Below are 18,969 nucleotides of genomic sequence, written 5' to 3'. Positions count from 1 at the left end.
GACGTTGAAAATGGTGGTCGGAGCGCGGAGTGGATCTTGTTCGTGCTAATGCGAAGGAAATACGCGTCCGTAAGGCAAGCAAAGTCCCGCGCAGGTGCGTAGCTACACACCTTGAGTGGTTGCGCGTCGAACGCGACATCTCGCCTTAAGACCTGCTTTGATGGGGATCTACAGGGGCGCAGCAGTTTGATGAAGACGCATAGCAAGCTCTACGGGTCAATGGATTTATACAGCGCGAAGCTCTTGGGGCGACGGTTGCCATTAATACAATGAGGCATCAATTGATGTTCTTGCACTCCGGGCCACTTAGACGTTGTCAATTTTCACTCGTGTCACTGCTGCGATGCGCGAGATCGAAAGATGCAGGAACACCACCAATTGAAGCGCTTCGTATAGCTCCACATATTTAGCGAATAGCGCATCTCCAAAAAGAGAATGGATCGCTAGCCAACACGATCAAAAAGCTAGCATAGAAGTTGCCACTTTCGGCCGACCTGTTCCGATTCCGTACACGCGACCTCCTTTGGGGTCCCCACGATTCATCCACATTCACTCCCATGCTTGAGGGTCGCGTTGACGGTACCGGACCTGGATATTGAACACTTGCGCGCCTACTACACTCGCTTGCAAATTTTTACCTATGCCCCATGAGCAATTGGACCCTGCTTATCCAGCACCACCGTACGGCAATTCTGAATTCCCACCCCGGGTATCTTCACGATTTGGCGGCAGCTATGAGGACATATTCAAGAGCCTGGACACACAACCCGTGTTGAGTCGGCCACTACTGCACCCAGGCACGGGTCAACCTCTAACACTCACCTCGCCCTCAACTAGCCACTGTCCTACCTTCCGGCATCAACGCCCGCGGACCCCAGGCCGACCTCCTTCCCCTCAGTCAGCAACCCTACCAACGCGGCCCCCACTACCTCCCATGCCACCTTCCCCTCTCAGCCCACTCAGGACATCCTGCTCAACTCCCGCTATATCATCTATGGCGGGCGGGTCACCTATCTACAGCCCATCCCGCTCCTCGTCTACAAAATCGAACTTCACCTACCTCACCTCAACCACGGCTTCTCGTTCGAACTCAGGCGCCAGCAGACACTCAACCCCACGTCCAGGTCCTTGTCCCCTCCCGCCACAACCAGGTCAGCACAATTCCCTTGCTGAGCTGCACGCGAGACAAGTTAATATTGCACATGTACAGCAGCCGATCAGTCCGTATGCCGAGGAGCTGAGTCCACTGGAGAAGGTAGGTAGCGCGATCAGTGGGATTGTGAGGAGGAAGAGCAGTGGACTAGAGCTGAGAGCGAGAAACGAAGAGGAGAAGGGGCTGAAGAAGAAGAGCAGTTTCGCAAGGTTGGGATGGGGGCAGGGGTTGGGGGTGGGTATGGAGGGAGGGGAGGAGGGGAGCGCGCCGGTTGTGGATGTCAGTAGGAACTTCTGAGTATTTGAGCCAACAAGGCTTGAGGGAATATGGTTTTGGGGAATATGGTTTGGGGGCGATAATTTGGGGTTTCATGTACGATATGGTACGCATGCGATTTTTGGGGGAGTTTTGTTTGCGAGACTAGGTGATTGGCGAATGGCTGTTGTACGAGCGAAGATACCCTAACAGGTTATTGTAATGGGTCGAAATATTATATCATGTACATCAGGCCTTGCGCTGCGATTGGAGATGTCAGTAAAACCTCGCGCTTTTGAAAACTGCTGGCTGAATACCACCGAGCAGGACTATGATTCGACGCCAAAAGCAAATGTGAAATAAGAATAGATTTCAAGATCCTCATCAACCGAAGCTTGCCAGTGGCCGACACACGACCCGATGAAACTTCTTGCGACTCGAAAGTCGGTATCTCTCTACCGGTACAACGCATTGCTCGAAATACTCGCACGACATCTTGCTGATGCAAACCTCTCTGTCTTCCTCCAGGATAGGCAATGCAGGAGTAGAGAGCCTCAAGATCTTTGACTTTGAGCAGCAGGCACATGTCGACCCGGTTGTGCTCCTGCAGGGCGGTCTCCCTGATAGTAGTTGGAAGCTGTGCGCCAAATGCTTTGCTTCATAGCCAGGTGAATCCAGCGAAGGCTTGTCGGTGCTAGTTGCTCCTGCCTCAATCACCAAACGCGCACGTGATCTTGCGCACGCGCGCTCCTGCCTCAAATATCAACGTGTAAGACATAACCACCAGTCTCTGACTCCACACTCACCACCAACTCTCGTGGTTAACACTCTGCAGTCAGCGGATCAATTGTAAGTACCACTGGCCGTTTCAAAGTCTATTCTAGGGTAACACCGTGCTCTCAGACACCCAAAATGCCCCTCCCCATGGCGCGGTACACCGTCACGGTGGTCCAGCCGAGTGGGCGGCTAACGCGCCTACTGATTGTCCTTTCGCCGGAGCAGCTCTGCTCAGATTTGGTGGATAAGATCGAAAGCCGAATTTCCAGCCTCAATCCCGCTGCCTCCTACGGCACCTTTACTCTTCGGTTGAATACCGCTGATGGCCCGATCCTCGACCCCGAAGACCTACTCCTCGACGCTCTACCGGACGCTATAGACGTTGTCTTCGCTGTAATAGACGACCTACCAGCAGCGGATGCAGCATTTCAGGACCACGCCTCGATGCCTTCGGGTGGCCTCCCCAAAACAGATACCACCGTCGGCTCCCTAAAGGTCAGGGTCATCACACCGGAGCTCGCTCGCTCTCATTTGAATGTCAACGATATCCCGTTAATTTCAGGCACGATCACTTCGAACACCACACTGAAGGAGCTCCGCCGCCAAGTCGAACAGCATCTTAGTCTACAAGCTTCTTCACAACCAGAGGACAATCACCATGTCCACTGCAATTGTAGCTTCGCACGACAAATTGACGCTCATGCGTCACTAGATACAGACAACATGCTCGTCGACGCCGCAGCTCCCAACAATGTTATCGTTGTCTACGGCTACAATGAGGTTATCAGTGTTGCCGTGGACGAAAAGACACAAGAAGCCGTGAAGCGAGCAGTACACCTACACCTTCCAGCCGAGGCTGCGCAAGCCCAGCTCTTCACGCTCGGCGGGGCTCGTCAATTAGCATTGGACTCGAATCCTCACTACCTGAGGCTTCCGGTCGTCGCTCTTTGTGCCTCGGCGCGCCATAGAGCTGACATGTGTTCTTCCGCAGATGAAGAGTCCTCAGGTGAAGCGTCGTCTTCCTTCTTACCGCGCTGTAGGTTTATGGTCGACATGCATACGTCTGAGATGCCCATCCATGTCACGACTCACAATCGCGACGTTACCCTGGAGGCCATCGGTCTTGATGAATGCGCTGTCGATGGCGTGCTTAACATCTATGCAGTCAAACGAGTTGCTCCAGAATCTGTGATTGATTTTGCGGTCAAGGCCGAAGGTCAACGTGAAATTTACTGCCAGAGCCCTGCCTGGAAGCATCCTATGGGGCAATCTGAGCGTGGCCTTGCCAATTTTCTCTCTTCCCTACGAGTATTTGTTGGCCTGGTACAACCTATGAAGATGGAAGAAGCGGAGCAAGACGCCGTCCTTCACTTGCTCATGCTGCTTACGAGGTTTCCGCCTGCTGTTCGAGCTGTGCAAATCTTGATGCGAGGTGAGACGACCCAACCTTCAGAGCGTGCTGCAATCATTCAGTCTGTGCACGAGGTCCTCAAGGACATCGTTCCCCCTCGGGTCGTCAACAACAACACCACGAGGTTACTAGAAGGCTCTCGTCTTCTATTTGGTTTGATCCTGGAGAAAGCGAAACATCTGCAGCGTACTATGCAAAGTCGAGAAGAATTACGATTTCCTTACATGGATTCGTACACAATTTACGAACTTCGAAACCTGATCACAATGGAATCAGTGGTTACACCGATACAGACTACCACGGGGCTTGTTGACCAGGGCTTCTTCAACGCCTTCAAAGCAGGCGGACCTCTGAGGTGGAAGAACGGAAATAATAATGAAATGGCTACAACGTCCGATAGTTCACTCCTTCGAGCCTGCTTGCTGTTCGGTGGCATCAAATCCCAAGTCTTAAGCTTCGACATCGATACCATCGTTTCCAGCAGTCGTTATGCTGATGGCGGAGATGTTACAAAGGTCCTTTCACCTACTGAGCTATCTGATCTCCAGTACCTTTCAGGCCTTTGTAGCCGCAATCATCTTGGTGTTATCCATCCATCATCGCTACCATCTACCGATCCACCAGTCTTGACTCTCGATCGAGCGGGTTTGCTGGCTGTTTACGTGGGCCGGCAAGCGTGTGGCCAGGCTGGACGTGACATTAACATGTTTCGCCCTACAAGCACTGTTGTAGAGGAGGCTGTTGATGTTTCTATCATCACTCAGCTCCTTATACCTATTCTCGGACGATATGCGGCCGACGGAACAGCAGTCTTCGAATCATTCGGGGATCGAACCCGGCAGATCAAGGAGCCGAATGAAATCATCATGCTGTGCGTCGACGCCAGTTCTAGTATGAATTGGCGTTGCGGTTTTGATGACATCGAAGAAAATGAAGATGCTGGGGGTTCGTCAGACATTGCAGACTGTTCTGTTCTGGAAGCAGAAACGGACATTGAAAATGCAGGCTTTGACCGACCAGCACTAGACGAACTGAAGGACTACTTGTCCAAACATGAATCTTTTAAAGATATGCTCGCAATCGTTCACGGCGGAGACGGTGAATTCAATCGATCTTCAAACGCTTTAAAAGTTCTCGAGATTTTGCGTACGTTGCTTCAACAACAAATTGCAGCCGGGAAGACGGAATTGGACAGAGCTTCCAGGGCGTACCACAACCGACAAGCACGCACGAACATCGAGCGAGGCCTTGAAATTCTGAAGAATCGAAAGATCCGTTTAGCTCGGTACGAAGATGCGCTGGTAGCGTTTTTGCTCTATCGCGCTGAAAATCGTGTCCTGGATCAAATGTTGACTTGGACAGTGGGAGACGATGTCCCCGACGTCCCTAGAACCTCGCCAGATTCGCACACAGTCGCTGGTCTCGAATTTGTGATACCCACGGATTATCTCTGCCCAATTTCAATAGAGTTGATGGAAGATCCTGTGTCCACCACTGATGGATTCACCTACGAAAGGAGGAGCATCGAGCGTTGGTTGCAATCTCACGAAACATCGCCCTGCACGAACTTGGTCCTGCAAGCAACAGACCTGATGCCTAATTTTGGGACGAAGTCAGCCATCGCTGAATGGGTAGCCGGTAACGACATCACGTCTAATCATCCTTCCACATCTCGAGGGCACATGAGTCTATGTTTTCAGTCGCCGTTAGGCTCAATAGACGCTACGATTCCAGCTAGTATCACAGTCGGAGACCTGTATCAGAAGGCATTCCGAGCGACCAAGGGACGATACAGCTCATTTTCTCTGCAACACAATAACACGATACTGATTCCGTCCGAGGAGCTCGCAAGCTTATACCTCACCGAGGCGAGTATCATTGTTGTCACACCCATGGAGCCAGTGTCGCGCACAGCAGCACCATCTAACAGCGACGCCGAGGAGCTCTGCTTAGTAAAGGTCTATATGAACGATCACAAGAAAGTCATGTTTTCATATTGGGAGCCGAGGACGAACTTGAAGACCTTAGCATCGGTTATTTTCCGATATTATCGTCATCGCGTTACCATCTATCGCCGAATCGCGGTCTCATGCCCACTCACCGTCTGGACCGACATGCGCCACTTAGGGGACGGACAATTCCAAGGATCGCCAGAGGACCATTGGCAGAACCTCAGCCGCTTTTTCAACGCCAAGCATGCAACGGGACGCCTCGTTGACGAGGCGCTCTATGAAGAGGACGATGATGTGCCTGACAGGATCGCCGTAGACCGAGCAGGGGCGGTCCCGGTCCCGCTAGTACTCAAGTTGCGGTTGTCTCGAACCTCCAGCAGGACGAAACGCAAGCCTCTCTCTCGTATGGATGTTCTCAAGCAAATGTTCGATGCGTTTATCAACCGACTTCTGGCATATGGATATCCGAGTCATTTAGGATTAGTCACTTTTCGCACCACGGCTTCGTTGACGCAGAACATCACCCACGCCATCGAAAACTTCCGTCATGAGCTCAACAGCATTGAAGCCTCGGGCGATACTACATTGTGGGATGCCCTATCGCTTGCTCGTGACAGCCTGACTCAATACGCTACGAAATATCCTAAGGCCAGATTGCGGATCATATGCCTGTCTGACGGCGAGGACAACAAATCAAAGCAAGTGGTCCATGAAGTAGCCGCTGCACTAGTGCACGACCGCATCACGGTCGACTCCTTTTGTCTGGGAACCGCTGACATGAGTGAGCTCCAAGCTGTCTCGTATCTGACCGGTGGTTACAAGTTCCATCCCCACCAGCTAGAACACGCGATGGCCATATGCGAGTTGGAGCCTGTTCTTTCTCTTTCTGAACGCCCAGATATCATTCTACCTCCGTTTGGTCGTGGCGCCAGCGGGTCATTAGACCGTTTGTATCACGCGATAAGCGAAGTCGATGAAGATGTCGTCACTAGAGACACCTTCCCGCAGCGTAGGGAGCATCCATTGATGTCCGAATCCTACGTCGAGCTGGGAAACCTTGCGAATGTGAGCCGATTCAGCATGGCCAATCGAAGCGACCTCAGCATGCGGCTCGCTCGTATCCACAATGAGATTCGCAATTCAGCGGCCAAGGTTCATCCACACTACGACATATATGTATGTGAGTCGAACATGGCAATGTGGAAGATCGTCATGCAAGGCCCGCCCGGTAGTGCATACGCAACTGGGACTTTTCTCCTCTACCTCGAGATGGGAGAGGACTACCCAATGTTCCCTCCTAAAGGCCGATTCGTGACGCCAGTCTACCATCCAAACATCAACCGGCATGGACGCATTTGTCACTCTATCTTTGACCGCAATTGGACTGTTGATACAACGAGCAAGGTATGCATGACCCATCCCAGCCTGGGGCACTGATATAAGGTCCGGGTACCTTGCCTTTATCGAATCTGGGCATTATCACGACCGATAGAACTGACATTGCAATAGGACATCATCGACACAATCTACTCTCTTCTCCTAGTTCCCGAGTTCTCGGACCCCATCAACACCGTCGTCACGTTGGATTTCCACTGGGATGAGGTTCAGTAAGTTACCATACCCCAGTATCTTGAGTGCTTTGCTACCCCTGGGTGGGTAATGTAGATGCCTTGTTCGCTCAGAACCCTTTGCATTGATTGTTTCACTGATGTATTGACAGATTCAAAGAGGAGGCCGGGCTTCATATTGAGATGCACGCATCCAAAAATCGTATGCAATGGAAGAGTGAGATTTTGGGATAGGCAATGTGGAATGAGCGGCAGCACTGGTTTTGCGAAGGAGGGGCTATGCGGATGCTGCGAAAACATGGAGATTTTGGTCAAGGATAAGGATGTAACACGGATCATGTGATTATCATACGAATATGGAAATGGTTGTCCATGAAGCAGTGTCACTGTGCAGTCCTTATGCACAAGTCTGTACAATCAACCCTTACCACTTCCAATTCTTTGGACCGAAGGTTTCTCCATCCGCAACAACGTTTCGGACCGCAGTGCCGGCGCCATCGACAGTCCTGCCGATAATCGTTGTTCCCCAGTAATCGGGCATGGTGCCGCCAGGGAGCTGGACGCAGAAGAACAGGATGATAGCACAGAGGGCGAGACCAACGTCGAGGGCAGCCGAGGTGATGTAGTTGTACTGCATCCACCAACCAAGATACCTTTGACGGATGTACTTGTTGAACACGTAACCAAAGAGGCACCAAGCGAGCTATAGCGTGATTAGTTACCGTGTCGCTAGGTCAATCAGGACAGAATCTGCATCCACTTACGATGTTCATGGAAGAGTACGGGGGAACATATCCCATGCAGCCGAAGATGAGAGGCATGCTCGCCTTGCGGATCCAAGATATCCTGGGGAACATGCGAGCTAGGCCGTAGACCAGGAACGGAGCGGCAATGCCCACGAGCCAGAAGTACTGCAAGTTCTTGTAGACTGCATCGCCGGAGAAAAGATGCTTGGGGCCGATGGCACCCCAGATGACACTGGCGTTGTAGAAGGTCTTGACGTAGGCGCAGGTGAAGAAGCCGGTAGCCTCGGCAGTGCAGACGTTCTTGATAGCACCCATGGCCCATTGTACGGTGGCAAGCTGGCAGAGACATGACCATACCGTTGCGACTAACTGGGCGGAGAAGAGTGAACGCTGGGGAACGTGCATGTAATGGCCGAGCTTCAAATCCTGGCAGAAGTACAGCGCCTGAGTCATGACGATGTAGCCAAAGGTCTTGAACATCATCATGGCAATTGGGTGACCGGGTTGTACGTATCCGATAATGAATTCGGTGAAGACATTGAGGCCGAGCTGGATGTTGGTGAAAGCTTGGATAATACCGATGGGGATTGTCCATGTGGCTGCAATGACTAGGGATAAAATGACGGAGTACCAGGCCATGTTAGTCGGGTAGCAGAGAGCCGAGACGAAAGCGAACACGACCATGAGAGCCAAGAGCGCCAAGTACCACCAGGTAGGTACCAGCTTGTACTTGCGCATGATCTTCATGTGAATGTCATCGAGCTCGCCCCGGGATGCTTTCCAGCGGCGCCAGATCTCGGGACCGTGGAACAGATAGGTCTGGCTGATGAGGGCAGCGATGGACGCGAAATTCATGCCGTAGGAGAGCGCAAAGGAGGTGGAAAGGAAGAGCGGGGAATATGCTTCATATGCGGCGGGGTCCACGACATGTTCGGGAGTGAGAATCCTCGAGGTGTTGTACACGGCACCGGTGTTGTCGAGGATGCTGTTCTGTAGGATCGGAAGGTAATCGGCGTACCAGACACCCGAATAATGAAGAGCTGGGATCACAATCCAGACGAACATAATGATACCAAAAGCGGTATTGGCATGCGCTACAATTAATGGGTCAGCATTTGCCTCGTGTATGCTATGAAAACGCAGGCTTACCGTGCCAAGGGCTAATCAAAGGACTGTTATAGAATCCGTTGATCTGGGCCCAATCGAGAGTGAAACCGGTGAATGGGAATCCAAGTGAGATACCAGTGGTCTGTCCAAACAGCTGGTTCACGATAACATTGTCGGGCTTGATCCAGGTGACCCAGGCAAAGTAACTGAACGCGGGAATGATGTAATCCGGGAACCAGTGCCAGACAAAGGAACATGCCATGACAATCATGAACATTCTGTAACGGGAGATGGACCAGCCATTGGTCTTGGCCGGGTCACTCGGGCTGTGATCGTGCAGGGCATACATGAAACCGACGTTGACCAGAGCGCCCGGCCAGATCATGGCTGCAGGCTCGACAAGGAACTTTCTGACGGAACCCGCTAGGCCAAAACCTAGACATTGCGTGGACAAGGCGAAGAGGATGTTGAAGCCCCATCCGAACTGGCTGGTATCGAACTTGTAAAACTTTCGGAGCGAAACCACGGTGTCGAGAAAGTAACCAGCACCACCTCCAAAGGCAGCGTTTGCCATGGCAACAATAATGACATGCTCCTTAGTGTTGAAGGGTCCGGGGTTGAGATTAGCCGTCCTTCCGAATATCTTGAATTCCTTGTTAGGGAGAAATTTCGCGGCACCAATACCAAGGGGGTACGCGAGCAGAAGCACGACATAAGGACCAATGAAGATAATAGGGTAGCGTAGCAGGAAGAGGGCGTTGACTGCCGAGCAAATAGTGGTCATGAGGAGACCAAGGACCCATGCTCGAAGGGTACCAGCCGGCACATCTTCATCATAGTTTCGAACCACAGCGCGGACCTGTATGATCAGCGAGGAACAGGCAAAGATACGGAAAGCACTTACTTCAGGGTACGGCGAGTTCTCAATCACTTCTCCCACGAGCTGCGCCTCGCCTTTGTGGTCGTGGGCACCAGTGACGTCGTCAACCATATCAATGGTCTCTTCCGGCATGTTGGGGTCCCACTTGTGGTCCTGGCGAAAGGCAGCAAGGCGATGGTTTGCCTCTGTTTCGCTGATATCGCGAACGACCTCATCGATGACTCCAGTTGCATCTCCATGACCGGCGACGATGGGCCTGCTGCCAGAACCCTCACCACTGCCTTCAATTGGGGACAGCTCGGTCACGGTGACGGGCTCTTGGTCGGTGTTTCTTCTCTTGAAGCCCAGCCTCTTACCAAAAGCTTTGGGCGCCATACTTGCGGTGTTGCGCCGAGTGCTGCGCAAAAGTCAAAGGAGAAGCAATCTGCGCGAAGAAGATGAGCGGGCCCGGGAGCACGGGAGACCCTGATTTTGTAGTCGGGCCACTGCCAATCACTCAAAAGATACGGCGGCACTGTACAAACGATAACGTTGCACGGACGGTGAAAGCTAAGGGCCTAACGGAGACGGGCCCCAATGGCCTAGCGAGAAGCCCTGCATTGGGATGCTCACTATCGGACGGCACCTTCGCCCTGCACAAGAGGGCCTGAGTATGGGTACGTTCGAATCATGGACTGCGGTGTATCCTTTGTGGCGCGCAAAAGGCCCGAGCACGCGACTCCGTGCTGGAGATGCTCAGCTCCACTGTACCACAGTATGCCGTCTCATCTCGGTCAATTGCGACGGCTGCGTCATAGAGGCGACCAACCGCATTGTGAACTGCTTCGTATCTATCAGTCTCGACTAGCTGCGTCATGGCGACGATTGACTGCGGCATGAGCTGCGTCGTATCGAACAATCTCGATAGCTGGCGTCATAGACGTACGCCCTTGTCTATCAGGAGAGTGCAGTGGTTGGGGTAATGTTGCTTGTGGTTAATTAAGCAACATGGACAGATAACCTTTAGCCAAGATAGGAAGGCGTCAACATTTGCACGATTTTCGAACGTGCTTTGCCGCACCAGTACCCCGCTTTCCACTAGCATGCGATACTGCTGGGGTCCGCGGGCTGGGTCAATTCGCAAAAAGTGCTCTTGGTGCGAAGAACAGCCTCGCCCAGACTCCAGAGGTTATTTGCGTTGGCTAAGCTTTTCGGAACGCGGACCAATGGGGCTAGGAGGAGCTTGACGAGGCTTGACGAAGCGCCGAGGCTATCGTGGCGTGCCGGGATATACGAATCGTCCGCGCGCGTGATAGATAGGAGATGAAATCCGGCTTATCTCCCACGGAGCGACTTCCTACTTCTTTTTAGAGACTGTGTGGCGTGCCTTGACGGTGAATGTGCTGACGAAGCTTGGTTCGCGACTGGGTTGTGGTTGCACAGCAGCTAACCCGTTTTGGAGAATGCCTGCCCTGTTCGCCCACCACGCCGGTCTTATCTCGAGGTGGGCTCCCTGGGGAGCAGGAGATACGTACGTACCGGCACAAGCAGTGTCTACCAGGCTTTCGGGATCAGGCTTGAACTACTATGGTTCACAGTATGCGCTCGACTTCGCCACAGATCTGAAGAACGGACAGCTCAAGAGAATGAGCGATCGGGCTAGAGACGGCCATTAGACGGTCATATGGCGAGGAGAGCTTCGTGGCTGATTTCCCGAGGTTAATACGTATCAGCGAAGTTGATCACCGAAGTAAGGAACCTGCCGTGAGGCCAGGCCATACCTTCCAGAATAATCAAACAGCTGCCGCATTGGTCTAGGGCCCCACGGCCCTTCTTCGTGGACGCTCGCTACCGAACACATTTAACGCATGCATGTGCCGCATTGCCGCATGCGCTCCGTGGCGTACCACATGCAAGAAGGGATGCAGCCAAGTCCACTGCCGCATGTACCCAACTGTAGCCGTATTTCACCAACTTCTTGCTGACCAGAAGGCACTGCGGAGGTTACTGGCCCTATGCCATTGGTATTCCTTATCTGAACCAATATTACGCTAACGTGAACAAGCCGACGCGGGCGTACACTGTAGCCACGCTGATGATTCGTACTACAACTGAAAGTCGGACAGTGACCAGATCTAAATCTATCCATCCAACTCAGGTGAGAGTGTGAGACGAAGTGCTCACTAGAGAATCTACGTCATAGGATGATAGCGATGTTGTGTAATATTTGCCTTTACGTGCAGAGAGACACCCAGGCGCTTGTCTAGTTGGGCAAATTCTATGGCCAAGCATTTCGTGGGGGCTGGTCAGGCAAGCTGGAGAAGACGTTTGCGAGTGAAGATAACCAATCAGGGTATGCGTCTATCGAGTACTCCAACATCACAACCCCTTTTGCTCAAGCTTGCCACTGTAGTATCCTGACTTCTTTACGACAGCAACATCCGGTCCACTTTCGGACTTCAGTCTCAAGGATGAACAGGCCAGTGGAAGAAAGGTCTAGTATACGCAGACAGTGATCAGAAAGCGGCCTCGGCGGCTTATTGGTCTCCAAAAAGACCTTGGATATATGCGCCAGCTACGTCACCATAAGCATTCAATGACTTATTTCCGGGTATCAAACAATTTCGGCAGGGACATCGCCTTAGAGCAGGTACATATCGTTATGAAAGCTTCGAGATGATAGAGTTATTCTATCAATCTTATATAAGAGTGCAGAGTCGGAGAGTAGGATCGAGGACGATGTCCGACGGGAAGAATGGGCCAAGCCAACTGATATGAGGCACGAAGAAGCAGAGAGTATATCAAAGAGTATAAGACGGTCATACCGTCCGAGGAGAGGAAACCTTTGCATATAATGAGATGATAATGTGCATAATCTGTTTATTGGATCAAATCAGGAAATAGCGAGGGGTGAGGACGCCTTCAGACCTCGTAGAGGGATAGCATAAATCCTCTTGCGGGGCTGGGGCTCTACGAGTACAAGAACGTGAGGGCGCTCACACAGAGAGAAGCTGAGGTACCGTTTCGAGTGACCAAAAATCAATAATATAACTAGAATACTCAATGAAATTCGTATCTCCACATGCGCCATCGGAAATGACTGAACTGAGTAGGGATGACTTCGCGATCCTTCTCGCACTCCTGTCCGACCGACATAGACATAGCTACCACCGAGGAACGCAATTTGCGCCAACTAGTCTTTTGCATTTCGGTTGGGACATCGTGTCATCCGCGTAATGAAAGAAAAAAAAAGATCGGATTTGCGCGGCTAAAGCCATCCAGAACCGACGAAAAACAGCCAAGAAATGAGAAGATCCCTTGACCTCAAGACCATGAAGGAAAAGCCTTCTAAGCACTCTTGGATTAGGATCCGACTTCTTGTCCACGAATGACTGCCTTCGTAACTTAACAGGAGCCATTACGATCATTTTGCTATCCCCAGGCTGAAACAACGAAGAGATCAAAGGCTGTCGCGACAATGCATGAGTCATGTCCTGCTACCCTGCGTACACCAAACTTGTAGGTAGGTCTATCAACTTGTTCGAGGCTCTTCTTGTCGTCCCGCTTCCACTTTGACGGAAAGGTCTCGGCTAATTTCCCCCAAGTAGGCTTCCAGCTCCTCGGGGGCTGCATAGTTTTGCAAAGCGTCCGATACTTCTTGATCCAGCACGACGCCATAGAAATGGCATAGATATCGAGCAACAACTCCAGCTGACAGGGAGAATCGTATCTGCGAGGTATTATGCGGCTGCGGCTGACAACAGCATGTGGAGCTTCGAATCCCCGGCTCATGTAGGATTAGGGGAGTATTACCATTGCGAGTCCATGGTGTCCTATGGAAATCTAGTCCTGACCCTCCATCTCCGATGCATCCAACGAAGGAGCAAGGTACGTCCAAGTCCGCACCGTGACGTATGAAAGCGTGAACAGTGGCACGGACTCTTGGTGACTCGCGTACCAAGTTGTAATAAAAGTTCGCGCAGACGGCGGCAAAAGTGTCTGTCACTATTCGCTGCCACGGGGTGATGCTCTGTACCATCTGGTTGGGATTTGATCCGTACTCTAATAGTAACAGCACCAAATCTCCCTTTCCGGGGTTCGCCCGCCAATGCAAACATGCTACATAGAGCAAAGAGCATCCTTGGTCGTCTATACCGACAAGTTCTGAATCGTCTCGAAGCCTTGTCTTGATATATTCCGTGCCATAGGTAAAATATGCGAGGAAGGCAAGTATATTCGATTCGGAGATTGGAGGACAGCTATCGAGGTCATATCGTTGGCTCATGAAGTAAGGTATGATACGGTTTATGAGCGAATGACCACCTTCAAATGCTGGCTGCACCAATAGATGGTCAAGTTTGGTTCGTAGAGGATCGACGACATCGGCTTTAAGCTGATCCGCGCAATGCATGAAGAATGAAATTATCCCATTAACACGCGCGTAGCCGCCAAAGAGGTTGGCTGTGGTCTCTCCATTGATGAGCAGAAAGATGACTTCAATCACAGCAACACAAGCTCTGCAGTAGAACAGGTGTAGCTGCTCTGGGCTGAGCCTAGCTCTTTCCAAAAGCCAGGTCCTGATCTCGGGCTTTCTTAGAAAATCGACCACGCTTCTATGACAACTTGTGACAGCTGCCGTTGCGGAGGAATGAGAGAGAAACTCGAAAGAAGGGACTCCCGAAACAGTTAGAGCAGGCGAAGTGTGGAGACCAAAGCAGGGTTTTGTGTACTCCAACAACCCTCGGCAACGTGCGTTGAGTCTCCCGTTGAATTTTTCTTGGATATTGATAAGTTGAACATTGTCAAGCTTACGAGTCTGAGACAAAACGGTGCACTCGTAGTCGTCCAGGTAATTGAGAAACAAGGGAATCGATGCTTCGTATTCCGCATCGACATGAGCCAAGAGCATGAGTGTGGAGCTTCTTTGATATATCGATTCTATACTGTGCAATATGTGCTTGTAAAGATCATCCAGTTCGCGTGGTAGTTGTCGTAAACGCTCCCTCAAGCCCGCAAGCCCGTCTTCATTCGTGATCCCTTGTAGTAAGGAGCGGACAGCCAAGTGAACCCATAAGAATACCCCTTGGGCGGCATCAACTATCTCATTGACGAGATGGTTGTATTCTTGATTATCCATAGCGAGCTGCTGAAAAGCTTTGTTGTTTTCCAATTCCTCTCTGATGTACATACGAATGTCGTCGGACGTCAGATCTTGCATACGGATGTAACGGCCCTGATCTTGTCCATATTCTTGCATAAAGACGGGAAGAGGCCGACTTGATATACATAGCTTGATAGCTTCGTTTCTGCAGAACACGCCTAGGAGTTTGATCAGGTCCTGTTGATCATGAAGTGAAGGACCGCGCTCTTCCCGATCATCGAACTCGTCCAATCCATCAATCATAATGAAGAGTCGCGCATTACGATCATCTAAGCCGTTCGTGATGCGAGTGAAAGCTTCTTCAAGTGCTTTTTGAGGGAACTCGTAATCGGCACGATCCCGAAGCCGGTCAAATCCAGGAAAAGCTGTTGCGATTAGATCCGGACACTGCTCGAGTATGTGGTAGAGCAGTGATCGCACAAGACCGTTTAGTGACCGCTGCAGCCGGCTGCCGTACCTCCAGAAGAAGCATTCGGCAACGATCAATTGCTTGTCGCTAACCCACTCGCCAATGTGCTTGGGTTGCTTCGCTCTCTGAACGAGGTACTTCATGAGCGTGCTTTTACCTGACCCCGGTTTTCCCGATATCCAGAAGACGTTTGCATTTTGATCTGGAGAGCGCAGCCATTGTTTGAAGTTCGACCGCTGAGGCAGGTCGAGAGCTGGCTGCAAATCTTCCAAAATCCACCCGAAAGTCTTTACATGTGCTTCCTTCACATCATTCTCGCGGCTCTCGATCTGGGGAAAATGAAGGGCTTGTAAGCATCGACGTTGAATCTTCACTTGTTCTTGGTGTTCGAACCACCTTCGGGTGGCTTCCAGGATGTCTTTGCTGTGACATTTGAGTTTCTCATTGTTCTGGCTCGCCTGGGATGAGAGCTCTTCCATTTTGTTGTACAGACTTGCTTCCATCCGTAAGTTGTGCTCCTGGATACCGTTTAGGCCGGACCTCATCGTCGGAATATGTGTGGCAACGATGTAAGCGGCGATCTGAGTGCCCACTCGCTCGATGGTTGTAGACGACTGGTCTAGCTCTGCTCTCTTCCACCAAAATCTGACAGCCGCTCCCCATGCAGTTGACCTCTTGCTGGAATCTTTGATTCTCAAACCATCAAGCGTCGAGAGATAAGTATCGGCACAAATGCGCATGTTCTGCGCATATTCCCGGAGAGAATCGTCGACAAGTGAGGTGGAAGGTGCTTGGATGATCGTGACCAAACTTTCGCGGACAAGTTTGGCCTTCACGAAATATCTTTCAGCTTCCTGGGAAAGTCCATTCCTGCATCCGCGTAGGTCCTTTGCGGTGAGCGCAATGTCGCGAGCAATACCAATAAGTTGGATATGACATTTGATGCTAATCCTGCCGCCGTGACGGGATCCATATTATCAGCAGGGTGGATGGAAGTCTTAGGTTGGTGACAGTAATTTGGCGGCAGGTGGGTTGAGCCCTCGCAGCCTTAACCTTCCAATTCAGCCAGTGACTTCCTCGCTAGCAATATCACCTGCCATCTGCGCGATGCTTCATGTGCTCGCACTTGTGAGATGGCGACATGGGACGGACCACTGAAGAAAAGAGGTTGTGTCGCATATCAGACTTTGTCGCCAGCGTGTTGGGTTCAAAAGGCAACGCAAGAAGCGGGGTCATGTGTGTCCAACATTTGCTGCACGACCTGGTGTATCGACACACAGAGTATTGGGGCTTCTTGCTGCGAATGTCGAGGCCGATGAATCACTTGAAGCCGTCATGTCAGATTCCTATGAATACTGCAGTCAGTGAGAGTGGAAAGAGGTTAGGTCTCGAAAAGAGAGTTGCACTTTGCACGCCACGAGTTCGGTTGTTCAATAAAAGAGCCACCTCATCGGAGAGAAATTGCGCTAATCGGTCGCATCCTGTGGTACATTATTGTATATGGGTCTACCCACCTCTTAAGAATGATTCATTGACACGTGCGGATATATAGCAATCATATCCCAGTAAACGCCTGCAATGCAACGCCGGCACGGTTCTCACATGGTCAAATATGAACAAAGTACTACTAGAATCTGCGACAAATGTTAGCCCAACCGAGTTCTATTGGTCCGCATGAAAAACCTACCGTATCTCGTAATTACCCGCCCTGGTCATGTATCGCACCCACTTCACGCTGCTGTAGTTGCTCTTCTCAAACACTTTAAGATATCGCACTAGCAGTCCAGAGCTCGTGAACATTAGCAACGAGAAGCTGAGGTTCAACGGCGGTCTTGACCAAGCCTTTTGATTTGTCATGCTCGTCAAGCTGGCTTCAGCGCTCAGCACGAACTCGCTTTGCCCAGTGAATCGTGGGATTTTCCAAACAATGTTGTTGTGTTCGGGCTCGTACTTCGCTTTGCCTTGCGATGTCCGCTCAGTAATGCGCGCTGTGTTGAGTGGTGTAGGTATCCGCACGACAACGTTGGTCGCAAAGAGCTTCGAACCGTAATTCGCGCGAATTGCGATGCTGTATTCTACCTTGGTCTTGCCAACCTCGTTGACAATGGCGTGCACCTTGAAGGGCAAATTGACGTTCTCGGTTGCTCGGTATCGCATCAATTCAAACTCGCCGTCCGGGGGAATGAACGATATTATCCTATCCGCATCAAACTTGCCGAGCTTCACACACTGGTGGAATTGGCAGTCCTCCAATGACACACTTCCTGCTGCTGCTCTTGTTGCCTTCGCACCCGCTTTATTGCCAGACGGCCCTTGCAGATTGTCGTCGCCCAGTGTCAACCGGTCGTTGAGTCCGAACTTGCACTCCGGAGTGCCCGAGAGATATGCGCGCATAATAATTTGACCGTTGACGTCTGCCCGTAGCACTGTTCCTGTTGCTGACATGAGCAGATTTACATCTTCTATGACATCCACAAAAGCTTCGTTCTTGCGGTATTTGATGTCGCTGCGCCGCCAGGATGTCGCGCCGGTCGCTTGCATTGTAATCTTGGACGAGTCCTCCTGTGGATCGATTAGCATTGCCAAAGCAGTCGCGTCCTCTCCATAGTTTGCCTACCATCGCGCGTTCCGACTTGACCCCTTCAGTTGTAATGTACATCTTCAGTGTGTCCGTCTCCGTATTCTGCGGGTACCCAAAGTCCAATATCTCGTCCAAAAGCTCATATACCAAGACGAAGTTGTTCTTAACAGCTTCCTCGTCAAACTTGCCAAAGTACGCTTTTCCCAACGCGATCAGCCGGTATATGAATTCGAAAACCAAGGCCGCGTTCGCATTGCTTTTTGTGACGGCGACCAAGTATATATTCTCATGCTTGACATGGCTGAAAGTGGTAGAGCCTAGGGTGAGGATTGGTGATCGCACTTGAGCATTCGATATTACTTGAATGCGGAAGACATCGGCGAGGCGCGGTCGGCAGTCGTTGCGGAAAGCGCGAAAGATGAGGTTTTCGCCCTTTTGATTGAATATCAGTATTCCGGAAAGCATGGCGAAAGAGGGGAGGCGAAGAAATCAGGAAGGGTGAACTGTGACTTGCAGTTGTGCTCGAGGGTCGTCTTTCTGGCAGCGTGGGGAAGGAGCGGAAGCTTGGGCCACTGCCAAGCCGCCTTTTCCGGGGTTCTCAACCGCGGTACGGCCTGGCATCAACCACCCACTTCAGTCACAATTCAATGCATTGTGTTGGACTAGTTTTTATGGTACCAAATACGTAAGCCTTTTGAAACGTTTCATGGTAGGAGTTTCTTAATTCATTACCATGCACCTCCTGCTCCAAGTCAGAACCCCGCGCAGATACTCCGCGTGACTAGAAAGCCACTATATCATGCACCACTTTAGCTGGTCTAGATAGTTCAATCAATCTATCCCATCATATAATACTGCTCCTGAGAGTGCTTGCTTCAACACTCCATCACTCTTCCATCCCTTGTAATAGGTAACCCCTCATCCACTGGCATACATTGGTGCCTTTGGTCTGCGGATCGTTCCTAAACCTGTCAATATGTCATCCTCGCA

General features: G+C 51.2%; 3 protein-coding genes across 3 annotated transcripts; 1 reads left to right on the top strand and 2 right to left on the bottom strand.

The window, feature by feature from the left end:
• Positions 1-2,332: 2,332 nt before the first annotated feature.
• On the top strand, positions 2,333-7,350 carry N0V89_005453 (uncharacterized protein; the record flags this gene model as incomplete). The annotated part of the gene is made up of 3 exons (XM_056214230.1): positions 2,333-6,952; positions 7,058-7,155; positions 7,269-7,350. 3 exons carry the CDS (start codon positions 2,333-2,335, stop codon positions 7,348-7,350), a joined length of 4,800 nt encoding a protein of 1,599 aa, XP_056071497.1.
• Positions 7,351-7,540: 190 nt separating this feature from the next.
• N0V89_005452 (uncharacterized protein) lies at positions 7,541-10,224 on the bottom strand (the record flags this gene model as incomplete). The annotated part of the gene is made up of 4 exons (XM_056214229.1): positions 7,541-7,819; positions 7,881-8,956; positions 9,012-9,828; positions 9,874-10,224. The coding sequence occupies 4 exons, from the start codon at positions 10,222-10,224 to the stop codon at positions 7,541-7,543; spliced, it is 2,523 nt and encodes an 840-aa protein (XP_056071496.1).
• Positions 10,225-13,360: 3,136 nt separating this feature from the next.
• Positions 13,361-18,444, bottom strand: APM4 (clathrin associated protein complex medium subunit; the record flags this gene model as incomplete). The annotated part of the gene is made up of 3 exons (XM_056214228.1): positions 13,361-16,268; positions 17,086-17,960; positions 18,016-18,444. The coding sequence occupies 3 exons, from the start codon at positions 18,442-18,444 to the stop codon at positions 13,361-13,363; spliced, it is 4,212 nt and encodes a 1,403-aa protein (XP_056071495.1).
• Between the last annotated feature and the right edge of the window lie 525 nt (positions 18,445-18,969).

The sequence above is a fragment of the Didymosphaeria variabile genome (genome assembly GCF_027946475.1).
Source record: "Didymosphaeria variabile strain IMI 356815 chromosome Unknown scaffold_4, whole genome shotgun sequence".
NCBI classification, from domain to species: domain Eukaryota; kingdom Fungi; phylum Ascomycota; class Dothideomycetes; order Pleosporales; family Didymosphaeriaceae; genus Didymosphaeria; species Didymosphaeria variabile.
The sequence above is the reverse complement of the archived record's forward strand: the minus strand, read 5'-3'. Positions and strand labels throughout refer to the sequence as shown.